Genomic DNA, 23,763 nt, shown 5'->3' with positions numbered 1-23,763 from the left:
TTTTTTCCAACATTTTACTAATTTTGGATATAATGACCCCTTCACAAATGGTTAGAGTTTTAACGAGATAGTTGAATATACAATAACTTTCTTATAGTAAGGGTTATCACCATATTGAAAGCAAACAAAATATCTTTTCTGAATTGACCCATGGATAAAATTTTTAAAAATAGATTTGGTTCCCAATACCACAAATACTGTGTGTGTATGTGTATGTGTCCATATAGAGACAGTTAGATATATACACATATACATATACACACATACATGCACTATATATACACACATATGCATATATAAATATACATACTCATGAACACATGTAGACTTCATTTTGTCTTTGAATATTCAGTGCACATATATCTATGTATATATATATATATATATATATATATATATATATATATATATATATATATAATTTCTTTTTAAATGAAATTTTTAATGATTAAATTTGAATACAAACCCAAAAAGATTAAATGAAGATATCGGCACTTCTGAACACCAAGAACCCTGCATGTCAGCATATAAAGAATATGTTTTATCAATATCAAAGAAATATCAAGAAAGTGTGTTCAAACATGAAAAAATACGACAAGACTGTGATTCTTATTAAAGACTATTGATATGTCTCAAGAGCATGAGAATGTAGCTGTTATTTTGTTTGACATTTGGCAAGATTTCTGGTCCGGCATTGGATGATAAAGACTGAGGAAGAATACTAATTACCATGATAATATGTTTATGGGTAATTTTAACATTTTTTTTTTATTTTTTGCAAATCACAGAGCAGAAGGATATGAATTATAACTAAAAGATTTTTAAAGATGATAATGGTAATGATAATGATAATAATGATGGTGATAGCAATAAAGAAGATAGTTTTTTCACTTTTGATGGTGGTGATGGTGATGGTTATAACAGTGATGATAATGATACCACTGTTCCTGGTAGTCACCTTCCTCCAGCCATGCTAAAATTGGATGAGAAAGAGTTCAGCATCAAAAACTTTGGCACGTTTTGTCATTTTCCAGTGTTAGTGATCATTCTTCATTTTATCTTTCAGGATCTTGGAGCTACAGGATACTGGTGATTTGGACGTTCTCAAACAAAAATGGTGGCCACGAATGGGTCGCTGTGACCTGAATAGCCACACCAGTGCTCAGACAGATGGCAAGTCCCTGAAACTACACAGTTTTGCTGGCGTGTTCTGCATCCTTGCTGTGGGCCTTCTCCTTGCATGCCTTGTGGCAGCCCTGGAGCTATGGTGGAACAGCAACCGCTGCCATCAGGAAACACCGAAAGAGGTCCATAGCTTTTATCCTATTCCTTAAGGAAGCTCAAAGTCAAGAGTTGAGCTATGAGATTTTTTTTAGGATTTTTTTTTCTTATAAATAATATAAATCATTTTCATATAGTTTAGAGACATAACATAGATTTGGTTTTTTTTACAGTGCTTTTCTTGTGTTTTTTTTTTTTTTAAGAAAAAAATTAAGTGATTTTTTTTTTTTAATGCTTGTAAAAAGTGCTAAGGCATTAAAGTCCTGTATTTATCTATAGAGCAGATGCAGTGTGGGCAGCACGAGGGCGTCCTTACCCACTCTGCCTCACCAATGTGCTTCTACCCTGACCTGGAGAGACCAGCTCTAGGGGTAAGAGCAGCCCAGAATCCATGCCCACCTGCCCCTTGGCCATCTATTCTAAGTAACAGTACGGGGAAACTGTGCTGGGTTTCTTCTGAGGGTTATGAGCTATCTCCCACCAACTCCCACCAACTATGGTCAATACAGACATAGACATATGATTCAGATTCATTATGGTCAATAACAAAATTGGCCTTAGGTGACATTCAATAATTTAATTAAAGTGGCCTTTTCCCCAGGAGATGGCATACCAGAGACTGCTCATATTGTTGACCTACTGCATCTCCCCCAAACCTGACCCAAATAAACTGTTTTCTGGAAAAAAGCCCTTCTGAGTGTTTCCCCTAGAAAACTCTCTTTGAAGGAAGGGAATGGGTATTGAAATTTTGGGGTTTCCTCCACCAAGAAATTAAATTCATTCTTGAAACATTCTTGCATAAAACCAGCATCTATTTGCATCAATTAAAATGCTTAACAAGCTAACCTCTGGTAATTTTGGAAATATGGAGACACTTGCAAGATTCCTTCAGTTCAAACAGATGTTAATTCCAGACAAGTAGCAGCAAAACAGCTGGAAAAGAATGAAAATGAGAATCTATCAATTCAAATCTCAGGGAGTTTTTTGAAGATGGGGGGTGAAGAGGTTGTAGCAAATGAAGTATCTCAAGTCTGGGAATCTGGTGCCAACAGATGCAGAACTGAGGTCTTTAGGTTGCTTTGTAATGTGCCTTTTCTCAGTGCTGTGCAATTCTTCAAGGAGCTTTGATTTCCCCAATCACATTGGGGAATGTGTGTGATCCATCTATATTCTTCGTTCAGTGCTATGTCTAAAAGCTAAAGCACAATACATTTTGTAGGACTTGAATGGCTTTTGAATGTTGATGAAGCCAAAGATTTCATCAGCCTATAGTACAACAACATGATAATTGTGTATGACTTGGCTAAGCAATTGCAGTCCATTCTTGTTCCAATAGTTGAAGTCTTTCTCAGCTTGGTAGAATGTGAAAATTTTGATCCACTTTTGATCCTTTTGAAAGCACCTTTACACAATAATAAGATATCATTTAAAAAAAATAAGTGATATTGTTCACACAAAGCATCAAGCTGACAGATGACTACTTACTTAAACCTGCTTTATCTATTTCTAAATCTCCTATCTCCCATCTTGCTGATTTTATTTGTCTGCATGTCTTGATTTCCCTCTATCTTTGTATTCCATCTCTCAGTCTATGTGTATCTCTGTCTCTCCATTTCTCTCTAGTGTCTCTGCCACTGTCTATCTCTCTCTTTTTCTTTGTTTTGCTTTCATAAGGGTAAAGAACTCCCAGTGAAAAAATTCTTTCTACCAATATAGTCCAAGTGCTCTTCAAATACAGTTTCCTTCAGGAATGAGAAACTAAACTTCTTCATCATCATAGAGTCAATATATTTCAAAGTAGGAGTTAAATCTATGACTTCTTGACTGAAGCCTACTAAACATTGACTATTTCATATTTCCTATCTTGATTTATCCATCAATAAGGGTGAATTCCACTCTTATGTTGAAAAGAGTCATTTGGTTGTCAGGGAGAATATGTTTTTGTTTGTTTTTCTTTCTGCTTCTCTTATACTTCACACTAAATAAATGTGAGAATGGAGATTTATCAAGCATCCTTGGTGACTCCAACCCCACAGAAGCAAGTAAGAGAGAAATGGTATGTTATTAGCTAAGGAAGTCACAATTGAAAATATTTAAAATTACATTTAGTGTATTGAAAAGCTTTCTTTTTCTTCTGAGGAAATTCATTTAAAGTAAAAACTAGGGTAGAAGAAACATTTGAAACATGCCCATTACCAGATTTCTCTTAGATTGGATGTTTTATTCATTTTATTCATATGATTTTTTCCCTACTTTCTAACCATTTGGGCAAAAGTATGTGATGATTGCTGAGTTAAATGACCATTGTATTTATAAAGCTCATTTTGGCGGAATGTATAGAATTGTGGGTGAAAAATCCTTGAATTAGAGATTTCCCAGGAAGAGAGATAATCCTTGGTCCCAGGTAGTTTCAAGTATCTAATCATACCATCATTGACTTTTCCACATTAGGACAAACTTCCAGGAGACCCTGTCCATAGGGACTACAAACCTTTGAAATATCCTAGAAGACTAAGACAATTTAGCAACAATGAATGTAAGACTAGAATTAGTATACATTGATCAAAAGGGAGAGGGAGAGACAGCCAGACAAAGAGATAGAATAGAGACAGTAGAAGTCCAAAAATGGGAGTTCAAAGGTAGGGGAGAGGGAAGGAGCTACAGAGTCAGAAAAACTAACACAAAGAGAGAAATTGTAAGAGAGATCGAGATTAATAAAGATAGAAAAAAAATCAGAGAGATAAAGACCTAAATAGACAAGTAAGGATTGAGAGTCATGTGAAATATTCAAAGTTGGTCATACCTTTTCCCATTTTCCTTAAATTCCAAGCACTTAAACCAAGTGACGTAAAATCTATTCTCTCCCCTATGGAATTTAGATATACCTAGAATTGAAATAGATCTGGTGGGAAAATCTAAACCAGTAAGGTCTGTTTGTCTTATTTCTTTTCATTGAAAAAAAAAACATGGATAACTGCTTTTTGAGATCTGGGAAATTCAGCCAATATTAACAACTTTGTTCTTCTTGACAGGTATGCTGAGGTAGCCAATGCCTACTTTTAACTGAATGTACTAAGTGCTAGTTGAGTCTACTCTCTCTTGGTTACATAGAAATCTTTTAAAAACAATGAAATAATTCATTTATTCATGCACTAGGAAAACATTGATGTACAAATTGTGACCCATAATTTACAGAGTAGTATTTGCAGTTAGATGAGAAAGCAACATTAATTACAGACTCTTAAAATTTCAAAATTTTTCCATAATTCTTGTCAGCAGTCATGCTAAAGATGACTTTGCTTTTATTCTGAATCGTACTATAATGAAGCTTCTTCAATTTAAAAGATTCCACAGCAGCCTTTTTGATGTTCAGTTCTGTTGGACATCTAGTCTCTTAACATGCCTATAGATACACATGATTTTTTTCTAGGGATATTTATAAACAGTTATGTAGTAGCCAAATTTAGGAGTTTGTACCACTCTCCATGGCAATACTATTGGATACAGCAAAGATATTTAAATTAATGAAAAGACCTGAATTACTTCACTCACAGTAATATTTTATTAAAATAAATGTGATAAATTTATAAGTGGGAGGAGGTGTCTGGAATGAGATACATAGCATTGTTCCTCACAATCCTGGTTATTGGATTCCATTTCTGTTCTTTCTTTTTTTCCATCTTATTTCCTTACATTATCTAAAAGTAATTCCAGGAATAAGTGAAATTATAGGAGGGATAAGAGTTCATTCTATCCTTCTCTTTGATCCTCTGAACACTGAGTCTATTAATTCTGTATGCATGCTTCTTTCTTGCCTCCATTGACCCCTGGGCTTTTCCCTTTTCTTCCCAATCTCCCTTTTCTCCAATGCTCAGATGCCTTCTCCATACTTAGGACCCAATAATCATAAATCTGAAGTTATCTCAAAGATCATCTAGTCCATCTTGTATATGTTACAAATGAAAAGAGTCACTAATGAGATAATATAACTTCCAATATGACACAGATGCTATATGGCAGAGCCAGGATTTGGACCCATTTCATTTGATTCCAAATTTAGTTATTTTCCCACAATACTTACAATTACTTTACTGCTTGTTCTACTTTTTTGTCACTATTCTTTTCTTCCATATGATCAAAATTGTTTTGTTTGTATACTTTGAGAGATTCAGACACTGTCACAACTGTACATATATGTGTATATAAATAAATTTGGAACATATATGTACATTTTTTTTCAAAAGAGCAATGACTTAATAAATAGCCATTCTTCATCGATGCATTGCATTCTTCTAACCCTTATGATGTATTCCTTGTAAGTTTCTAATGACAAAACATTGAGTCCCCACGTAACTAGCCTCCTAGTCTCGAGTCTTTCCAAACATAGTTAAACTATTCAATTCACAGAAATACCACAAAACATAGTGCAACACAAGGCAATGAAATTCATCTGTAATTTATTATGGCAGCTAGGTGGAACAGTGAACAAAATGCTCAACCTGGAGTCAGAACATCTGAATTAAAATACAACCTCTGATATTTCATTGCTATGGGATTTTGGGCAAGGCATGAGTAATAATAGAACCTTCCTTCTAAGATTGATATGAGGATAATGTATATCTTATCATGTTGTAAGATAATATCTGTAAAACCTTGTGCTAAATTTGAAGTGTTATATGCATATCATCATCATCATTTATCTACAAGGTATGAGATATTTTTCTGGTTCATGGGAATATATAGCAAGGGTTACTCATCTTCATAGAGTGTGCACTCTATTGGTTTTGATATGAAACACAAAAAGGCCATTGTTGGACCTGTCCTTGAAGGCCCTCCAGTTTGGAAGTGCTGACTCAAGCTTTCATTCTTCTTGCGGTCTTCTACACATGATTATTTCCATGTCTCTCAGGGAGTAAAATGGAAAGTGAATTGAACTTGGAGTCAGTCACAAGATCTGAGTTCAAACACCAGCTCTGCCATTTTCTACCTGATGACCTTGGTCTAATGACTTTATTTCTTATCCTCAGTATCCTCATTTCAGAATCCTCATTAGTTATTAAAGGATGAAATAGATGGCCTCCATGGTGTGTAATATACATATATACATAGGCATATGTGTGTATGTAAGTACACACATACAAACAAGTACACACATAAATACACTCACACAAATATTTTTTATATATAGACATGCATACAATCATTATGTAAAATTGTCAACAACATTGGGGAATTTTTATATGCATTGCCGGCTATACAATCAAGCATAATGATCATGTATTACATTGATATCAATATAAATAATGTTTTGAATTTATCTGGATTCTTTCTTTTAAGGGAGCCTGGAACAATTCATTCATTAATGTTTTCCTTTCTGTTTCAGTAACAGTCTGCATTTTTATATCACTTTACAGTAACAAAAGTGTTTTCTCTTCTCATTTAGTTCTCTTAAAGTTGGTAACACAATGATTATCACTGTTTTATGAGCTCAGAGAGGTGTCATCTAGCAATTTTCAGTGACAGAACCAAAATTGGATTCTAAGGCTTCTCATTCTTAATTATGTATTATTTCCACCATACCACATCTCCATTCATACCCGGACTGTGACTTCAATAGTATTTATCTAAATCAAAAGCAAAATAAAAATAAAAATAAAATGAGGTTTAAAAATTTAGCTGAAGTTGACCCTGGAAATTCTTGGTGAAGATTGGGATTTCCAGGAGATGGGTCTTGACTTCCGGTCAGAGAATCTTTCATTTAAAGGGTAGGTATTGAATTGATATTTGAGTTAATTCAGTATAATTTTTTAAAAATTCATTAAATTCTTATCATTTCAAGGAACTATCTAGAATGATAATGAGAATAAAATATTTTTTAAAAGAGTCCTTTCCCTCAAATAGATTTCCTCTGTTGCATAAGAGGTACCAAACACATAACACCACCAACAACTAGCTGTTGTGGGGAGGGGAATGGAGGAAGGGTTGGAATTTGAGTCAGGAAAAACATGTTGGAATGCTATGCCAGACCCTGACTAACTGCAAGACCATTGGAAATTCAGTTGTCTTTGCTGAATCACTATTTTCTTTCCCATTTATTAGACCTTCTTTACACTGCAACTTGTCAGATTCCCACTGGGAACTTCACTTTGGTCAAATAGCTGTTAAGCACCTGAGACAAGATTCTAGTATAGATCTAGGTGCCACAATGAATAGAATTCCAAACTTAAAGTCAAAAAGATCTGAGTTCAAATTTAGCCTCAGATTCTTATTATGTAACTCTGGGCAAGGACTCAACCTGTATTTGTCTCAATTTCTTTACATGTAAAATGGAAATGATAATTGCACCTATTTACCAGAGATTTTGTGAGAAGAAAGAGAAAGAATCATGAACAATGAAGCATTTATCAGTGTCTGGCACATATTATTATTATTATTATTATTATTATTATTATTTATTAATGTCTTCCCAACTGCCCTCTTTCCTGAGACATTATTTGGATTACATTATATCCAGGAATATTGTGAGACTTTATAAAGAACATTATTAATCACACAAAATAATTTGTCTTAGCCTTCCTTCTACAAAGAAATGAATAACCAAATAGATCAAGAACAACTATTTTCTCATTTATGAGATGCAGTTGGATGGACAGGTTTTGAATCTAGTCCATTGGTACATCTATCATCAATAGACAATAAGGAGTACCAGTAATCTGAATCCAGAACTGAAGAGAAGATGAGAACAGTCTAGATTGTTGTTGGGAAATTTTTCAGTGTTTTTCATTATCCTAAATTTCTCCCTAAAATAGATTAGTGGCTTTGATACCAGTATTATTTGGTTGATGCTTTGTCATGCTCATTCATGAAAGAATATGTTTTCCAAAAAAATAAAATCACACATAGCAATGAGAGGAATGAGAGCAATGAGGAATCCATGAGTTTTCTGCTGCCTATAACCAAAGGAAGAATTGCAAAGAATGTCATAAAGAGAATGCTCAGAATCATCAGAGGGATATGCGGTGGGCCTCATCTAGTAGAGTGGAAATATGTAGGCTCCTAAATAAAAGGAACTAATTTCTTCTCTTTTCTATGATTCTTTGCTAGTAATATGACCATGGACTTCACTGAAAGCCAGATTCATCATCTGTAAAATGAAAGAGTTAGATAATATAACTTGTGGGCTCCCTTCTAAATCTAGGCATAGTTCTAGAGTTGACCAATGGACAGCCAATATTCCATTGGGATAGGCATGATGTCAAGTTATATAGAAAGATCTAAGCACATTGGGTGCCTCTTCATCATTGTTCCCGGCAAAATATTTAAGAATCACACAGGATGAGAAAGCATGAATAGTTCCTCCTGTGTTCCCTTGAAGCGAGTCCATATCTTTGTGATCACATTTCCATCCAACTGTTTTAAGGGAGAGAAACAATATCCATAGTTTGTCATAATTTTGTAGCAAAAAATCAGTCACATGAAGCTACTTGTTACAAAAAGTCAGTTATTATTAATTTATTCCAATCCCTTGTTCCTATTATCCTCTGGAGTTTGTCAGTGAAATGAACACAAACATTGGTGGGAAAATTATAATATGAGGTGAATCCAGGCCATCAAAAGCTCCACCTGTCTCTTACAGCTGCTCCTGGTAGATGGTGACAACATCATCCTCTTGTGACTGAATTCCTCGCTATTCATCGGGGCTATGTGGCCTTATGGTTACAACCCTTCTGATCAACATGGAAGTTTTCATCTCCATAAAGTCATTATCCTGTTCTTTTTTTTTCACAGACTCTACTGCCCTTCATTCTTAATTGTTTCCTTGCACAGGACCAAGAGTCTCTTGTGTCAGGGAGTTTTTGCATCAAGAAGTACACCATGGATAAAACCAGTCAATAAAATATGAATCCCTTTCTCAGGAATGGACAATATAATCCATGGCAAATAAGAGGCAGCCCTGCATAGTAGAAAATGTGCTGGAATCAAAATCAAAGGACCTATGGCTCTTTGGTCCATTGCTACCTGTATATAACAGGTCAAATCGCTTAACCTCTTTCAGTTTCAGTTTATTCATCTGTGAAATGAAAAGATCTTGCAATAACTGGTTTATGAGATGCATTCTAATTCTAAATCTATGATTCTGTGATCATAAATCTACTTTGTTGTTCTTTTATTCCCTCTCCCAAATACCCCCAAGGTCTTTGTAAATATCGATAACTACACATACACTTACACAAAGACACAAAGGTCTTTGTACACACTTTCCCTTTGAGTCCTCATAATAGCAAGGTAAGGGAAGTGTTATGACTATTATCACTTTCGTTTTACAGGAGGTAAAATTACATGTCCATTGTCAGGCAACTAGCAAGCAAGAGAATTAGGATCCTAAGACAGGTCTCTTCTCATTCCAAGTCTGATGTTCTTTCATTTAACTTTATTTTTCTCTAAACCAAGTTCCCTTATCATCAGTTTTTCCCCTTTCTCAACTTGAAACAGTGGCCAACAGAGCTCAACCAATGTCAGTCCTAATGAGTTCCACTCATAACAGCTGTTACATAGATGAGAGCTTAGTTAATTACCATTTTCTACTACATTGTATTGTTTCCACATTGGTGAACAGAAGCTTAATTACAAAACTTTGTCTCTCTGAAGCTAAGGTTTGTGAGAGGTCTGGGGTTGAGGAACAGCCTCTTAGTGGTGCATCTGTCATCATATTTAATAAGAGACAATAGCCCCAGAATCAGATTCCAAGAAGATAAATGGCAAATAAGTCAGTAGATTTTATTTTGCATTTGGAGAAGTTTGACTAGACCTGCTACCTGTGGTAAATTAACAAAGGCAAGAGCAGTTCTCCAAGTCTCTTTCCACAAGCTGCCTACATATCATTATCTGGCTGAACATTGGAAGCTTGTATAATGAGGATGTAAACTGAAGTCGTTCATATTTTTTAAAGGATTAGAATTTTCATTACATAATGAAATGCACCATTTCTTCCCAAAATACGGTAGTTTTCCACACTACCTTGTCTTTTTTCTCTAAATGGATTGGGTAATCCACATTTCAAATAGTACCCCACTCTGGATAGGAGCTAGAACCCCTAAAATGGAGGATTCCAATGCCATATAGACCTTAAACCATTTCTTATGGGCAGCTCATGCCAATTTCATCCAAACTCAAAAAGTGAGTTGAAATCTCAGGAAATTACTGATTTCAGACTTCACACCAAAGATGTGAGCAATATTAAAAGGAAACTAACTTATATTTGAAAGAGGATATTAAAAAATAACTGCTCAAATAATTTCTGTTAGGGAATTTTATCAATGGAGATCACAAAGAAAATAAAAAATATAATGTTTAACCCCCATTTTATTTCAATTGGGTTTGATTTAATGCAACAGATGACTACTATGTGCTACTAGTTTAGGTGTTAGTAGTTATATAAATGTAGGCAAAATGCAATACAAAATTGTACTTGTATGTAAATGAAAAAGATAACGAACAAATATCTTCTTCTACAATCAACTGTTTAGAAGCATTCTTTTTGATTGATTTAACCCTTTAGACATTGACATTTTAAGCGGGACTTTCAAAAGTTTTCCTGATATTCATAGGATCTTAGACCTGAATTTCAAAAGAATCTTTGAGAAGATTTTATCCAATGTTTTCTTTTCAGAGAGGAGAATACTGAGCCCATTCTATAAAGTTCTTTACATATTCTATAAAGTTATTTACATGAAGACATACAAGTAATAAAAATCAGTAATTGAATCCATTTTTGATACTGAATCTTGTGCCTTTCCTCTTAGAGTTAGCATAAAAATAAGGAATTACTAAATTGGAAGGAATTTCAGAAGCCATCCACCTCTGGCTCTCCAATCCTCTCACATTAGTTCTTCACACCTGAATTATTATTCCTTGATTATTATCAAGGAATTCTTGGAATCCTTTGGAAACCATATGAACATCCAGCCTTTGTTTATAGAGCTCTAATCAAGGGTAGTCAATTATGTATAGTAATATCTCATTCCTCCTTGATATAGCTCTCATTGATCTGATCTGAGATCTCATCAATGAATATTCCTTCCAATTATAAACTCTTTTAGTTTTCCCTGCCTCAAAACTATTCCAATTAGTGATCAATATATATTCCAATTTTTCCATTTGCATCTGATTCTATCAATTCTTAGACAGAATTAAATCACCTTTTATTTTGTTGGTATTCATTCTCCTGAAGATACCTCCTTCAAATCCCCTCCATTAATAAGACTTCACTTTTTTCTGATCCCTAGTACATTCTTGGCAAATAAAATCTACTTAATAAATTGTATTCATTCATTCATTCAAAGTAAATTTCAAGGGTCCATAAAACATTTCAAAGTTTCCTCATTAGACCAACAGACTGACCTTCTTACTTCTCCCCCAAATAGGCCATCTGTGAAACTCTGATTCCCTGATTCTAGTTCACCTGTGTCATTATATCTGTCACAATTGTTTTCTGACCCAACATTCTTGTCCCAGGTTGAGATGGTAATTATTCTTAGAATACTTATTCTTATTGCTTCTTCCTTTGGGTTTTCCATTTCTTAAAATGTTTGACTTTAAGACCTAGTCTTGGTCATCATATGCATGTTTCCTCAAATTGCTTCCTTGGAGATGTCAGCTTTTCTGTCACATATCCCTGAAAGAGTTGGCATGAGTTATACCATGCCCCATAGTTGATGTTCACCATAATACCAAGGAAAGTGGTAGGAAGGGTAGATAGGGTTAATTTCTGGATAGAAAATATGTAGATAATGATCTTGTAGGATTCATGTTGAGAAAATAAATCATGATATATAAAGAAAGGTTGAACTTTCACATAAGTCCTCATGAAAACTACTTTGAACTTAAGTATAAGAGTACAAACACATTACACATATATTTTCTGATGACAGAATAAGCCCAGATAGTATTCAACAACAACTTAAAAAACTCAAAGCACAAAGCATGTGATAGGGCTCCATCTTGGACCCTGGTTTGGTCAACACTTTAATCAATGAATTGGAAAAACACATATGATAGATTACATGTGTGAACAGGAGAGCTATTTTTGGATAGGAAAATATGATTAAAAAAAAAAAAAACTTTGTGAAAGGTTTGAATGGTGGACCAACTTTAATCAGAAGAAATGTAGTAAGTTTTAATTTAAAACTGAAATTAAAAAAAAAAGAAAGAAAGAAACTCAGCTGAAACATAGATAACAGAGGAGACCATGGCTAGGTAGCTGTTCACACAAAAAACACGGGGGGATTTCATAGGTCTGAAGCAGTCATGGGGTAGTAAAATAAAACAAGCTGATTGAACCAAAGATTCAATTAAAAAAAGATGTAATGTTTAAAATACCCACTGCATCTTATCTTGGTTAAACCATATCTATAATAGAGCATTTAATTCTTGGTGTAATAATTAAAGAGGACCTGTAACAAAGTGGAGGATATTCTAAGCAAAATACCCAGAATGTTGCAAGGATTCATAACTGATATGTCTAAGAATCAACTGAAGGGGCCATACATGTTCATGCCACAGATGGTCAGATTTGGTATATGTGAAGATAGGGAGGAGACAGAGGAGGAGATGAAACTCTATAATTGTCTTCAAATATTTAAAAGGTCATCATGTAGAAGAGTGATTTGATATTCAATGCAATTCCAGAGGGGGAAAATCAGAAGAGTAGGTACAAATTAGAGATTTCAGTTCAATATAGCGGAGATCTTTCTAATAATTAGAGCTGTCTATAAATGAAATAGCCTGAGCTAATTAGAAAGACACTATAGCATAATGGATAGAAGGCAAGGCTTGGATTTGGAATTCATGAGTTCAAATTCTGTCTTTGACACATACTGATTACAGTATTCTGTGTAAGTTACTTAACAATTCAGTACCCTCAGGCAATTCTCCAAGCTAATGAGTAAGTACATCATCTACATCCATAGATGAATTTAAGTGACAAATTAACCAGTCTTGTGTGAGTTCCTCTCACTTTCCCCATACAAAGCAAAGTTGTTATGCATATTCTCCAGATGGAAGAATTCTGGCAAAGGCTTGCTGACCGCACATTAAAGATCATAATAGAGAGCTTTCCCATGTAAAATAATATTTGGGACAAACTGACCTTCAAAGTTTCTTTCAAACCTAAGATTATATAACTTCTGTGAATACTGCCCATGGATCTAATTCCCTTAAGTGCTTGGAAAGATATAAAGTATGAGGCAATGTCCTTGAGGGGCTAGTTAGTCTTCTGTGTTTTGCCTATATGATAATAATCAATCCAGTATTTTAAAAGGATAATATATGATGAACCTTTTCAACTTTAAGAAAAATAATTTTACTTAGCTATTATCATTCTACTTAGTCATGGTGAAAGGGTGCAGAAGGCACACCATTACAAAATGCTCATGGTGTTATAATAAAATGTCCTTGAGACTTGAGACCACAAATTCCTCTTCAGGCATACTGGGATTGTAGGGTTCCTTCAACTCTGTTATCCAATTTATGTAGAATTTGTTGTCTTATAATTCTACAATTGTAATATATTAGAGTTGAACTAAGTCAAGAAGAGATCACTTCCCTATTTTATACATGAGTAAATGGAGGCATGTGGAATGGAAATACATCATCTCAAATAACACAGATGATAATTTAAGATCCTTTATCCTGTCATTAGTCCTTTTGTTTAAAAAAAAAAAAGTAAGGTGAAAGGGAAGAAGAAAATATCTAATGTAATTCCACTCATTTTAGAACTCATAGACTATAGACTTCTGGTTGGAAAAGACTGAAGTCATCTGGTCCAATATACATATATGCATCAGAACAACTGAGGCCAAGAGAAAAAGTCAATAGCCCAAAGTGACTCAAGTAGGAAGTAGCAGAGTAGATCCCTACTCCTGAATCCAAACTAATTTATCTATTCACTCTGTTACATATATCCCTATCTATCCATCAATCTATCTACTATTCTGTATTTAGATAAATTTATGAATATTGATATGAGAACCTAGATCTCTCTCCTTATGAACATCTTTGAGGGATGCTCTGTTGGGGCAATTGTTTGAACTGAATGACTGAGACAGCTTTTAGATTTTCTGAATTCCAACAATCTATATCTTTCCAAAAAAGTGGAAGTTGATCATAATGATAACATGGGTATGAGGCTAAGGAAGGGGTGGAGAATGTGAAAGCAATAACTATGGTGATTATACTATTGGATGAGGATAGAGCCTAGATCTTTGATTTCATTGAGTATGAAATATGTATAATATTCATATAAGGTATGAGGAAACTTTGTCTATGGATGCAATCTTTTATTACCTTCCAGAAGGTTGACTGAAACATTAAGAAGTTACATGATAAAATCAGAGTAAAAAGAGTCAATAGGTTTAGAGAAAGATTTTTTGAACATTTCGATGTCATGGACTCATTTGATACTTGGACCCTTTCCCTGGAAAATGTTATGAAATGCATAAAATAAAATCCATAGTATATTTTTTTTTAGAGTTAAGTCTTTAATTTCAGAACTTCAGATGTCCTTAAGAATAGGAACAATAGTAATATGTGTCATATATAATATTAACCCACAGAATCAATTCTTGTCCAATTTTTAAATTTCCAAAATACAAGTCTCTCCCTTGATGCTCCATTGGCTGAGTATTGGAGGTCACAACATTTCAGCAGTGCAGAATCCCCCAAACTAAGTTTGAATTTCCTGCCCTCATTACATCATTATTCCTCCCTTGGAGGTCCCCTTATTTGGAAGAAATTAAATTCTTCCCCTTCAAAATCCATAGTATTATAAAAGAAACCAATTACATTGAAAATTAGTTATCAAAATAAAATAAGTTCATGAATATTTGGTTAAGAAATCCCTGGTTACAAGGCTAGCTATGAACTCAAGTTGCTCCAGTGCTCTCTCCACTCAGCCATAGTTATAATATCATCACTTTTCTCATCTCACATAACTTCAGTTCCTTGCTTTCAGGGATGCTTTAGGAAGCCCAGGGCAATAGTTCATCCAAGATATTCATCCATGTCACATATGTTCTGAGTACAGTAAGAGAAACCGATTGGGACTGACTGCCATGTGCTTTCTCACCAGGACAAAGAAGTGAATTTGGAGCAAGTACATAGACGCATGAACAGCTTAATTGATGAAGATATAGCTCACAAGCAGATTTCTCCTGCATCCATCGAGATCTCAGCCCTGGAGATTGGCGGTATGCCGCCCAGCCAGACCTTGGAGCCGGTCCGCGAGTACCAGAACACTCAGCTGTCAGTCACTACATTCTTGCCCGAACAGAGCAGTCATGCGACCAGTCGGACACTATCAGCAGCAGCGGGCAGTAATCTGCCACTGCCTCTCAGCAGCTCAGCAACCATGCCCTCAATACAGTGCAAACACAGATCTCCCAATGGGGGACTGTTTCGTCAGAGCCCCGTGAAGACCCCCATCCCTATGTCATTCCAGTCTGTGCCTGGGGGCGTCATTCCAGAGGCTATGGAAACTTCCCATGGAACATCCATATGATTGACACCCACCTACCCTTCTGCCCACCCACCCAACCAGCAGAGCTTTTTAATACAACTAAAAACAAACAAACAGAAAAAAAAACACAAAAGACTCTTACATTTTTCTTGTATATACCTGTAAATAATGAGAGAATGAAGTGGGGTAAAAGTGTATTTTGAATATTCCCAATTTTCGAAGTCAGTAAAAAAAAAAAAAAGAAAAAACATAAAAAACAAGAAGTGTATGAATGAATTTGTAAATTTTGTTCTATATGAATAAAAAGGCAAACCACTTGTGATCATTCTGAAGTGCCAAAGAAGCCCTGTTCCTGGGCCTGAGGGCAAGAAGCAATTGTTGGGACCCCATTCCCTTTTGGAGGGCAGCTCGGGTTCCCATGTCCTTTGTGAGAGCCCACATGTATTTGCTGCTGATTGTAAGGTGCCCCTTTGGCATCTGCATCCCCTCTCCTCTGAATCTTTTTTTTCTCCTGGCCTGTACTGTTAGTCTGAACCTAAGTTTGGGAGAAAAGCTACAAAACTGGCATTGTTCACCTGTATTCATTAAAACAAACTAAAAGGAGATAATGGTGGGATGGAGGGAGTAAATAGGATATTGGTGATAAAGCTCCTGAATTATTTTCACTTTCCTATTAGGAAATAGTCAGCTGGTCACCTTGTGGTTCCCTATATTTCATGAAATCTGACTATGGATTTTTTCTTTCTCTAGACTCTTTTCCTTTGAATCAAAACAAAGCAGAAAATGATGACTTATGGGAAAGTGATGAAATACTCACTCTGATGGGGAAGGGTAGCTGTGGTTATATATATTTATATATGGTTGAAACCACACATGGGCACAGGTAGTATGAGCATAGAAGTCATTGATGGAAGAGCTGTTGACACAGCTTATAACTAAAAATAAAAAGAAAGATGAGGACCCAGAAAAGGTGAAAGTTTAGTCAGATGTGGAGGCTTGTACAAGATAAATGCTCACACAATTCAGAGATATAGAGGATGTATCATTCCCTCCCTCTGACCATTAAGTCATCAAATTGCAAGGCTTGAATTTATACTGGACTGGTGCTGCTTGCTATCTCTTCTCTTTCGATCTCTTTTAGACTAGACTCACTAAAGCATCTGAATATGAAGGCAAGCCAGCAGGAAAGTAGTATCTGATATAGTTAGAGCAGCCAAATTGTACTGAGAAGTGGGGAAACAATAGTGATAAAAAGATAGCCATTGAGATTCTTGAACCAGGACAGGAGACAAACACCATTAGGAACCAAATTATTGAAGTAATCTTAGAATGTATCACTTCAGCTCCTCTACTTTTGCAGATGACTGCATTTCTTTTTCTTAACCTGACAGTTTGGAAAATGCCATGCAACAGCTTCCCTATGGAGCAAAGGCATGCATTCAGTAACAAAAACAAGATGAACAAAGCCTAGATGACTCCCCTCAGTCCATCTCCTCCAACCCCAAGAAAATGTAATTAGGCCAGCTTTGACCTAGAGTGTTGGGCAAATAGAGAAGAGAGTTTAGAGTTGTGTTCAGGAGAAATAAAAAGTCACATTGATTGCCTTGTCTATGGCCTTGTATAGTTATTCAGAAGATATATCTACAGGGGTATTAATGAGAACAGAATTGATTTCTTTACTAAAATTCCTACTAAAATGATTGAGCAGCAAAGAAAAACTGGCTACATTCAACAGTCAGTTAAAAACACCCTGAGGAAAAGCGTGTTTATAATTTTGTTATTTACTTCTGAATGCTAAAAATGGGGATGGGGGTACCAAAGTGATTAATTTCTATTTCCCTAATCAAAACAAATGCAGTCTGAAATTGATGCTGCTCAATCTTCAATCAGAGGGAGGGAGGGAATAGTTTCTTTAGACCCTTAATAGAAAAATTGCATTTGGGATGCAATTAAAAACAGGAAAGTAAAATATGCTGTATGCTTTCCTCTGGCACTTGAGGACCTAGCTCCAGGAATTCAATTTTTCATGCATACACACACACATACACTTGCACATACACACACACACACAAGTACAATCTATATTTTAATTGATCTGTTTTCTCATTGCCTTATCTCATATCTGAAATTAATTTCTTTTCCAAAATGGTTTGTTCTTCATGGTGTGTTGTGCCATGCTTACTTTTTTGACTTAGAGAAGTTGATTGAGAGGATGAGGTAGGGCATGCAGACAGGGGAAAGAGAAAGGAGAATGAAAAGAATAGAGATGAATTGCAAAGAATGAAGACATAAAGGAAAATGAGAGAGAGAGAGAGAGAGAGAGAGAGAGACAGAGAGACAGAGAGACAGAGAGACAGAGAGACAGAGAGACAGAGACAGAGACAGAGACAGAGAGAGAGAGAGACAGAGAGAGACAGAGAGAGAGAGAGAGAGAGAGAGAGAGAGAGAAAGAGACAGAGAGAGACAGAGACAGAGAGAGACAGAGAGAGAAGAGAGACAGAGAGAGAGAGACAGAGAGAGAGAGAGAGAGAGAGAGAGAGACAGAGAGAGAGAGAAAGCAAAATGGAGAGAGAGAGACAGAGAGAGAGAGAGACAGAGAGAGAGAGAGAGAGAGAGAGAGAGAGAGAGAGAGAGAGAGAGAGAGGAGAGAGAGAGAGAGAGAGAGAGAGAGAGAGAGAAAGCGAATGGAGAGAGACAGACACATAGAGACAGAGAGATAGAAAGAGAGACAGAGAAAAACAGAGAAAAAGAGAGTGAGACCAAGAGCGAGAAAGGGAGACAATATTAAGCACCATAGAAGTACTGGTAAAATGGGGGGGAATCTGTCTAGAAAATATTTATGAGATATAGACCTAGTGCATTAATTACCCGTAGTATTATTTTTCTTTTGGGTAGCCTAGGTACAGACAGATAGTTTTGATGTTCCACAGATCTCAAAACAACCTTCCTTACCCCATACCGATTGACATGTAAATTAAGTCTTTCTAAGCTGACCTTGCCTTAACTGGTTATTGGATTAATGGAAGGCTGGAAGACAGAAGAAACAGCTTTTCCCCATTTCTTCTCTTTCTTCTTTACCTTTTCTGTTCTCCATTTTTCCCTTTCTATCCTCTTACTCCTTTTATTATTACTTTTCTTTTTCTTCCTTTCTCTTTAAAATCTTTTTTCTCTTCCTTCTCTTTCTCATCTATTTCTTCCTTCTCTTTTTTAATCTTCTTTTTCTCACTTGCCTCCTCTTCTTTCTCATCTTTCTCATCTTCTTCCTTCTCTTCCTATTGATGGATCTATGATTTAACCATTCTATGACCCAAGTGATCTGATTATCTTTTACTTTTGCTAGTGTCAAAATATCGGTCCATCTTTTTGCTGATCCTCTTCCAATTTAACTCTTGAGATGACCAATCTATAGTATATTGCTGAGCCCAAACATTCAGTATTTCCTGCTTGAAGGAATTTTGTAGAGATTATAGTCCACAAGCACATACGGTATCATCTATACATCTTGGTGAGACCAAAGGAACTAGACAACAGTGGAAATTTCTCCTCTGTGGTATTTTGCATATTTAATAAGTTATTTGAAAATTATATTTTAAGAGATTTTAAAAGGATTGGGAGATCAATTTGAGGTCTGGTCATTATTTGACATCTTTCTCTCTACTAATATTTGGAGAAGGAATGCTGAAGCTTTTATATAGACATATAATTATAAAAACTGGGTCAGAAAAGTTCCCCAACTGTAAATTTCCCCTGATTTTTCCCTGGGTTGCTGATTTTTTTCTTGAAAAATTGTTAGCATGAACTCATACCCCTTTTAAGATGGTGAAGCTTCTAACTATGCCATTTAGACAGTACTTACCAGTCTTATTCACCTACCAATATCCTGAGGAAGAGCAAGTTTTGAGGTTTTCTGTCTGCAAATGTCAAACCATTAAATGATTTCTAGTAATGGGTATGGTAATACATAGAATTAGCCACAAGGAAAATAGAAGCATGACTCATTTGTCTTAATTAAAATGACTTTCCCCCCCAAAACAGTAAAGATATAAGAAAATCATGAGACAACCAAAGAGATAGGAGGCTTTGATTATTTTTTTCAGCATCAAAATCAAGTGGAACTAAATTTGTTTTCCAAATAATAACAACATAAATCTGTAAAATCACACAATTTCTTTTTTGTTTTAAAAACTGGAAAGTACTTTAATATTTTTGGCTGATCCCCTTATTTTATGGATGGAAACTGAATCTGAATTTTTTTTTTTAGTTTTGATTTTGTTGTTTATCTTCTACTGGATTTAACAGAATATAATTGTAACAACAAGCACAACACTGCCACCAACAATAGCAATTTATATAGTACTCACACAATTTCTGAAAGGGAAATGGATTGTATACCTGGCAACTAGTGCACCATGCTTGGAGTCCTATAAAGAATCATCATTGACTTTTCAGTAATTGAAGAAGGACAAAAAGATGGTTTAAAGAGGAATGAAGATATGGTAAAAACCCAAGTGACAAAGAGCCTATGAAAGAATAACCCCTCTCTCTATTTCTACCTCCAACAGCTAAAATTCACAGAGAACAATTAGCAAATCAATAAGTTAAGTTTTGTTGCTCCTTCTATTGCCAAGGTTAATTGCTTGTTTAATTAAAGGCTTCTGCCTTGATATGTAGTCACTGGATAATTAGACTGCTCAGATTTCACAAGTCTTACACTTTACACTAGGGTACCAAATTCCATAGAAGCAATTTCACAAACTACCATCTCTGAACAAAACAAATGCCTTCATTGACATCATTATCTTTGGCAATAGAAAGCTAGATAAAATCACAGTTTGGGTCTGTTGACTCTCCTTCCCTTGCTCTAAATTATCCAATTTCAAACTATCTCAATTTCCATAAGAATTTGTTTGTTTAGCTAAGTTCTGTCTATATGTTAAACCAACAGAATAAATGAAACAAGGGATAATAGACTAGAGTCATAAGGTACCCTAGAGATCATCTCATCCCACAACTTCATTTTAAAGAAGAAAAAAATTTGAGACTTTGACAGAAATGTATAAGCAACTTGTGATCACACTTCATTTCCATGAAATGTTCAGTCAAATATCTCCTTGTTTTCCTTACCATCCTTGTCTCATCCCCAAACTATACCTGATTGGATATCCAGAGAACATTCCTCTTTTTTCATTAGGAGAGATAATCTCTTTAGCTTTAGAACCTCAAGTTTGACTTTAGAACTGAACTATGCTGACTGTGAATGATTACAAATTCTCCTTGCCAACTATATTAAGCCAGCCTGAGATTTGAATTCCAAATTGCCATCTAGGAGATGACTTGCCTTCTGCCCTGCTACTCTCCCTTCTGTTAATTTGGACCTCTTGTATAGTAACCAAATTAAGATGACTGTTGCTTCTGGGCAGAGTGTGCCAATTGACTCGTGTGTGGTTCTCCTTACCATCTCCATAACTTCTAAGTTATGGCCACAATTTCCATATGCCTCTTCCTATTAGAACATAAGCTCCTTAAGGCAGGGATCATTTCACTTTTGTATTTGGATATCAAATGCTTTTCACAATGCCTGCCATATTAAAACTTACCTAATTAGTGCTTTCCCTCCTCCATTCATTGGTTCAATCAAGTATCAGTTCATTTTTCTACAATGACACATCTTTTTCAGAGGGGTGTAGGGGAGGTGGGAATGAGGTAGTCTTGTCCAATCTTGTAACAGTTGCTTTGAGGCCTCTGAGAGGAGCAATGACCCTCCTAGCCAGGAAAGTCATGGTCCTATTAGCCTCCACCAATTCATATTCTGACATGAGGTTCTGCACAAGTGGTTTATATGCCAGAAAGTCAGACCTTTGGCAGGTGTTTCTGCATGCATGAACCCCATGCAGAAATACTGAATTAGATCAACTAAATGTCTGGCAGATGCAAATTGACAGTTGCCAGAGACAACCTGGTGCTTCACTTTTGATACACACATGGAATATTTACACACAGAATTACAGGCAACTTTAGTAATCAAAAAAGTAGCCACTGGGGACAGTGGCTTGCCTTAGTGAAAAGTCTGAAGTTTAATTCAGCTAATAGAATGCAATTTTATTTCCTTCATGTAAATTTTATATTGTTAATTGAATTAAAATATTGTTTATAAAACACCAACTATATATAAAGCACCCCAATTGGTAATAAAATATAGAAAATAACATAGTCCATGCCATGAAGGTGCTTATAGCCTAATAATGGAGACAACGTATATATAAAAATGAAGTAGAGGTAATGTGTAAAGTTGGAAAAATGCTGTATTTGGAGTCCCAAGGCTCTAGGTTAATCCTGGTTTTTCTACTTCCTGTGTGACCTTAGAAAATTGATTTAACCTCTATGAACCAAAATTCCTTGTCTATAAAATAATGGGATGAAATGGAATAGATGTCCTTGTGGTCCATTTCAAACTCTAAATTGCTGGTACTATGGTAAAAGTCTAACTAAAGTGCTATAAGAGAGGTAAGTAGTGAGTGTCTATTGCCATCTGGAGGGAGCAGGATTCATGGAGTTGGTGATCCTTTGGGAGTGATACAGAGAGAATGGACTCTTAAGAATTTATGGTATGTAGAGAACAAGAAACATGACCTGAAACCAAGCCAGAGGGATGGAGAGAAGTTATTATGTGAATGAAAAGGTGAGTAGAAGTCACAATATTAAGGTTATTGAGACTCAGGATCCTAAATTTATAGCTTTTTTGATAGAAGCCTTCAAGCAGAAGATGGATGACTCAGGTGTGGCAGAATGATTTTTTTCTTCAGGTACAGGATAGAATAAAAAAAAATCTTTGAAGTTCTTTCAAACTCTAAGATTTTCATTCCATGTTGGAAAATTATACATAAAAGTGACTAGAAATAGGAAATAATAATAGGTAAAATGATATAATTCAACTCACATAATTCAACAAGTATTTGCTATGTTGTAATGGGTCTAGGAACTGTGCTCACTACTGGGGATAATAATACAAGAAAGGAATAATTACAACTGTCAAAGGACTTGAATTCTATTGTAAGAAAATGAACCTCTGATGGTTTAAGATCTTAATATATTTTACACAAAAAAATCCCCAAGAACTTAGAACATTTCATTGCTATGTATATGGCCTTACTGGGTCTTTGGTTTGAGGAAGAAAACAAAAATTCTTATTTTCAATTGATTTATTCTGATTTGAAAATAAGGTCCCAACACCTCTTAAAGGAATAAATAGTTTAGAAATTTTATTCAATAAGGCCAAAATTAGCTGTGTCCAAATAAAGTTTAAAAATCATGAATACTGACTTCTTTGGAGTATCATATATTGAATTCTTGGTGTTTTGCTTTCTATACAATGTTGGAGGTAAAGGATGTGGCAGTTTCAATCATGGTCTGCCATACAATGGAGTACTATTTCTCCTGATGTCTTGGGCAAGATCATTTTACCTGCCAAGGATAAATTTCTCAGGGCAAACATAACTTGGGCTATTGTAGCTACTGAGTATATTGTGTTATTCAGTATCCAGGAACTTCTTCTTTGTTCTATACTCCTGTTGCTTTTAGCTCCTTCGGGCAAGCAGAGAAGCTTTTTCAATAAGACATCAGGATTTTTTTTTTTTTGTTTGTTTCCTGATTTGCGGCAGTATTTGATGTCCACTTTGGACCAGGAGAACAAAACTAAAATTCAGTGATGATTTGGTAAGAAGCAACATAAAACCAGTTACTGCACATGTTCCATATTCTTTGACTCCTTTTTCCTCAAATAATGGTTAATTTTTTCACCAGGGAAATCTGTGCACAAAATCCTAATATTGTATCCATTCTAATGAAAAGTTCAGGAAATTTTTTCTATGAATTTTTCCCTCAGAAAATGTTTTTAGTTAATCAAATGGTGCTTCACTCATCTATTCTGTAACACCCCTCCCCATCTTGCCAGCTACTTCTACATATCA

General features: G+C 35.3%; 1 protein-coding gene across 2 annotated transcripts in view; it reads left to right on the top strand.

The window, feature by feature from the left end:
* The window catches only part of GRID1 (glutamate ionotropic receptor delta type subunit 1), a 1,118,042-nt gene extending 1,099,926 nt beyond the window's left edge, over window positions 1-18,116 (top strand). For both annotated transcript variants that reach the window (XM_074296389.1, XM_074296388.1), the window contains 2 exons: window positions 1,067-1,307; window positions 15,410-18,116. In XM_074296389.1, the coding sequence (XP_074152490.1) occupies window positions 1,067-1,307; window positions 15,410-15,838 (670 nt within the window). In that variant the 3' untranslated portion in view covers window positions 15,839-18,116. The remainder of the gene's footprint in view (window positions 1-1,066; window positions 1,308-15,409) is intronic.
* The last annotated feature ends 5,647 nt before the right edge of the window (window positions 18,117-23,763 follow it).

This window comes from Sminthopsis crassicaudata, chromosome 2, assembly GCF_048593235.1.
Source record: "Sminthopsis crassicaudata isolate SCR6 chromosome 2, ASM4859323v1, whole genome shotgun sequence".
Taxonomy (NCBI): Eukaryota; Metazoa; Chordata; class Mammalia; order Dasyuromorphia; family Dasyuridae; genus Sminthopsis; species Sminthopsis crassicaudata.
The sequence above is the reverse complement of the archived record's forward strand: the minus strand, read 5'-3'. Positions and strand labels throughout refer to the sequence as shown.